Source organism: Pelodiscus sinensis, chromosome 5 (genome assembly GCF_049634645.1).
Source record: "Pelodiscus sinensis isolate JC-2024 chromosome 5, ASM4963464v1, whole genome shotgun sequence".
Lineage (NCBI taxonomy): Eukaryota > Metazoa > Chordata > Testudines > Trionychidae > Pelodiscus > Pelodiscus sinensis.
In genome coordinates, this window is record NC_134715.1 from 133,827,413 (window position 1) to 133,832,246 (window position 4,834).

General features: G+C 71.6%; 2 protein-coding genes across 2 annotated transcripts in view; both read left to right on the top strand.

The window, feature by feature from the left end:
• The window catches only part of LOC102445302 (heat shock 70 kDa protein 12B-like), a 48,739-nt gene extending 47,513 nt beyond the window's left edge, over positions 1–1,226 (top strand). The window contains exons 11-12 of the mRNA XM_075931081.1: positions 349–609; positions 1,147–1,226. Of these exons, the coding sequence (XP_075787196.1) occupies positions 349–609; positions 1,147–1,151 (266 nt within the window). The 3' untranslated portion in view covers positions 1,152–1,226. The remainder of the gene's footprint in view (positions 1–348; positions 610–1,146) is intronic.
• On the top strand, positions 1,201–2,983 carry LOC142829730 (heat shock 70 kDa protein 12B-like). Its single transcript, XM_075931126.1, is given in 4 exon segments — positions 1,201–1,225; positions 2,350–2,573; positions 2,575–2,637; positions 2,639–2,983. Coding segments are annotated over 4 exon segments (657 nt in total).
• The last annotated feature ends 1,851 nt before the right edge of the window (positions 2,984–4,834 follow it).

A 4,834-nucleotide genomic window follows, 5' to 3' on the forward strand; every position in this document is an offset into this window, starting at 1 on the left:
GGGGCGGCTGTAGGACCAGGGCTGGCAGGCGGGGGGGGGGGGGGGGGCTGTAGGACCAGGGCCGGCAGGCGGGGGGGGGGCTGTAGGACCAGGGCCGGCAGGCGGGGGGGGGGGGGGGGCTGTAGGACCAGGGCCGGCAGGCGGGGGGGGGGGGCTGTAGGACCAGGGCCGGCTGTCGATCAGAACCCGCGGAGCTTTGTCTGGGGTGGGGGAGGCTCGGCCATACACAGAACTTGCCTTCCCCAGACAAGCCCAGCCTCCATCTCCCCCTGGGGCCCCCCAGGGCCTGCCCCCGCCCCCCGGCTCTGCCGCGCCCCTCACCCCCCCCCCCCCCCCCGTGCCTTGCAGGCGGCCCCTACGGGGCGGTGGGCGTGGACCTGGCCTTCGAGACGCTGCTGGGCCAGATCTTCGGGCAGGATTTCATCGCCACCTTCCAGGCCAAGCGCCCGGCCGCCTGGGTGGACCTGACCATCGCCTTCGAGGCCCGCAAGCGAGCGGCCACGCCCTCCCCGCGCCACCCCCCTCAACATCTCGCTGCCCTTCTCCTTCGTCGACTTCTACCGCCGCCAGCGCGGGCCACAACGTGGAGACGGCGCTCAAGCGGAGCAGGTGACTTGAGGCGCGCGCCCCCCCCCCCATGACTCCCCCGGCAGCGGGGGCGGGACCGGGGGCCAGTTCCCGTGGAAGGTAACAGTCTACTACTGGTGCCTGCCGACGGAGCCTCGCCCGGAGCTGGAACTCGCCGCGGCTCTGGGCTTAGCGCACAGCGGGCCCGTCCGGGGGGCGGGGCGGTGCCCAGGCCGGTACTCAGGGGATTCACCTTCTTGCCCCCCCCCAGCTGGCTGCTTGGGGCACAGGGGCGGCGCGGGGGGCAGGGAGCGGGGTAGGATGCAGCGGCCGGGGCCCAGAGCCAGCCAGAGGGGGCGGAGCTGGCGCTGGGGGGCCCCAATGCAGGGCCACCAGCCATGAGCCGATGGCGCGGCAGGGGCCTGATCCGGGGCCTTGCGGGACAGACTCCGGGTCCCCGGCCGCCCCAGCCCGCCCGGGCGAGGACGCAGCCGGCTCCCCCGTTGCTCTGGGTGCAGGTGTGAGCGGGGCGGCCCGGGGGCCCCAGAGAGTCACCCCCCTCCGCTCTTGTGCCCCCAGCGTGAATTTTGTGAAGTGGTCCTCCCAGGGGATGCTGCGGATGTCGGCGAGGCCATGAACGAACCTGTTCCAGCCGACCGTCAGCCAGATCATCCGGCACATCGGTGGGTCCCCGGCCCTGCTGCGCCCCCCTCCCCCGGGCCCTGCTGCGCCCCTCCCCCGGCCCCTGCTGCGCCCCTTCCCGCGGGGCCCGATGCAGCCCGGGGCCACAGAGGCCCCTCCCCCGGCCTTGCTGCGCCCCTCCCCCAGCCCTGCTGAACCCCTTCCCGCAGGGCCCGATGCAGCCCGGGGCCACAGAAGCCCCTCCCCCGACCCTGCTGCCACCCCTCCCCCAGCCCTGCTGAACCCCTTCCCGTGGGGCTCAATACAGCCTGGGGCCACAGAGGCCCCTCCCTTGGCCCCCGCTGCGCCCCTCCCCCGGCCCTGCTGAACCCTTTCCCACGGGGCCCCGATACAGCCTGGGGCCACAGAGGCTCCTCCCCCAGCCCTGCTGAACCCCTTCCCGCGGGGCCCGATACAGCCTGGGGCCACAGAGGCCCCTCCCCCGGCCTTGCTGCGCCCCTCCCCCCAGCCCCTGCTGCACCCCTTCCCCGCGGGGCCCGATACAGCCCGGGGCCACAGAGGCCCTGACCCCCGCTGCGCCCCTCCCCCGACCCTGCTGCGTCCCTTCCCCCCGGGGCCCAGTACAGCCCGGGGCCACAGAAGCCCCTCCCCCGGCCCTGCTGCACCCCTCCCCCAGCCCTGCTGCGCCCCTTCCTGCGGGGCCCAATACAGCCTGGGGCCACAGAGGCCCCTCCCCCGGCCCTGCTGCGTCCCTTCCCCCGGGGCCCAGTATAGCCCGGGGGCCACAGAGGCCCCTCCCTCGGCCCCACTGCGCCCCTCCCCAGGGCCTGATCCAGCCTGGGGCCACAGAAGCCCCTCCCCCGGCCCTGCTGCACCCCTTCCTGAGGGGCCTGATAAGCCCCTCCCCCGGCCCTGCTGCGCCCCTTCCTGCGGGGCCTGATAAGCCCCTCCCCCGGCCCTGCTGCGCCCCCTTCCCGCGGGGCCCCATCCAGTCCCTCGCCCCCACTCCATGGATTCAGGGGGCCTTTTTGCCTCCTTCCCCCTCCCCCAGCTCCTCCACGGGCAGCAGTAGCGGATCCCCCCCCCCGTCCTGCCCCCCTGCCCATGGAGACGTTCCAGCCCCCCCTCTCTCCCCTGCAGACGCCCTCCTGAAGAAGCCGGAAGTCCAGGGCATCAAGTTCCTGTTCCTGGTGGGGGGCTTCGCCGAGTCGGCCATGCTGCAGCACGCTGTGCAGTCGGCCTTCGGCAGCCTGTGCCGCGTCATCATCCCCCAGGACGTGGGGCTGACCATCCTCAAGGGGGCCGTGCTCTTCGGCCTGGACCCCACCATCGTGCGGGTCCGGCGCTCGCCCCTCACCTACGGCGGTGGGGGTGCTCAACAAGTTTGTGGAGGGCAAGCACCCCCCGGAGAAGCTGCTGGTGAAAGGAGGGGAAGCACTGGTGCACGGACGTCTTCGAGAAGTTCGTCGGCGTGGACCAGTCCGTGGCCCTGGGCGAGGTGGTGCAGCGCAGCTACTGCCCGGCCCGGCTCGGCCAGCGCAAGATCATCATCAACATCTACTGCTGCGCCACGGACGACGTGGTCTACATCACCGACCCGGGCGTGCGCAAGTGCGGCACCGTCAGCCTGGAGCTGGACGAGCCGGACGAGCCGAGCCGCCGGCGGGAGATCCGGGCCAGCATGCAGTTCGGGGACACGGAGATCAAGGTGGCGGCGATGGACGTCAGGACCTCCAAGACGGTCCGAGCGGCCATCGATTTCCTCTCCAACTGAGGCCCCGAGGGACAGCTCCGAGGCTGGGAGGGGGTGGGCGTGTCCCCTGCAGCCATCGGTCCCTCGCCGCCGACCGGCCGGTTCCACGCCACACGACGCAGCCACTTGGCCCCCTCGGTAACAGCCACACCGGAGGCGGAGAAGCTGTAGGTGGCCAGGGAGCGATGGGTCATGGCCTCACAAGCCTAATCCAGCCGTGGGGACTCCATGGTCTTCACTGGGACCTCGGCTCAGGGGCCCGGCCGTGCGTTTAACGACCCTGCCCCACACGTACTCCACCAGACGTGTCCTGAATTCGCTCGGTGGTGCCACAGCCCCGCCCTCTGCCACTGCACCGCGAGGCAGAAACTCTGTCCTGCAGGGACACCCCGAGGCAGTGGGGACCCCGAGAACCACTGAGCGGCCAGACTGGGTCAGATCAAAGGTCCGTCCGGCCCAGTCTGGTCTGCCGCTCGCGGCCAACGCTCCGGGGGAGTGAACAGAACAATTGCTGAGTAATCCACCCCGAGTTTCCAGCAACTCTCAGCCAGTGGCACCCCACTACCGCTGGCCAGTGTCCCCCATGGAAGTGTCACCCTCTGTGTCCACGGAGTCACGAGCCCCCAGCCTCTGGGGGAAGGACGCGCCGAGAGGAGGCCTCCGGCCACACCCGTCTGGAGCTTCCACGTCGACCCTGCACCCGGAGCTGGAGATCAGCTGCGCCGCTGGCCTCGCCGATTCCACGTCCGTTTTGAAATAACCCGCAATTCCGAGAAGGCCCCAGGGTCCCGGAGAGGGCGGAGCAGCATGGAAAGATGGGGCAGGCGGTCCAGACGCGGAAGAGCGGGCTCCCGAAATCGTGCCGCAGCGGAGACGAAGCCAGCCGGGGCCTGTTCTTGGCTAGTGTTAGCGTGGGGACGCGCCCTCGGCCCGCGAGGGATCTCCGAGTCTGTGGCCGCCCGCCGGGTGCTCCTTAGCAGGACGCCAACCTGGGCAAGGAGAGGCAGAGCCAGGCTGGGCGGCCGGCTGGTGGGCTCTTGGGGACCTCTGCTGTGGCCCAGCTTTGGAGCCATCTCTTCCGTGCCAGACCCCCGGGGCGTCCCTCTTCCTCCAGGGGAGCCGGCAGCTTCTCCCCCTCCTTACGCTGAACCTGTGAGCCTGCCGCGCCCCTCCACCCGGCAGGGCCCACCGAGAGAGGCTGGAGCCACCGCTGCGCCCGAGGCTCTGGCTGACTTCTGTGCTCGTCCGGCGCCACCCGGGGACAGCCACGGAGCGCGGGGACAGCAGGGCTCTTGGGCCACTGGCAGAGCACAGGGCGCCCCGGGGTACGGTTTAGCGCAGCCCGGCCTCGCCAGCCTGGGGGCCCGGCCCTTCGTGAGCCCAGTTCAGGTGGGGCCTTGTCTCCGCCCGCAGCCAACACAAGCGCCCCCATGGCCCCTCTCCCGGCCTCTCTTCCCCAGCGGGGCCAACCCGCCCCGCTCGGCTGCCTGCCGGGGGGCCCTCCGTGGGCCCTGGCTGCTAGGGCTCAGTGTGCGTGGATTTGCAGGGGCCGTGCCTGGCGCTCCCTTCACGTGGGCCCTCAGCGGCTGGTGCCATTCACATCCACGTCCTCTGCAGCCAGAGAGCTGTTCCCCCCCCCCCCCCCAACACTGCAGCACACGGGGGAAACTGAGGCACGCAGCTCCTGCCAAAACACCTGAACCGGCGAATGAACATTCTGCGAGCCAGCAAGTTCCCCCCCCCCACAAGGCCAAGGGCAGGCACCGCTTTCCTGGGCAGCCGCAGCCCCAGCCAGGCTCCCTGGGGGCAGAAGGGGGAGGTGCCAGGCTGATACAAATTCATCTCAACGTTACTGGGGCGGGGGGCAGCTGG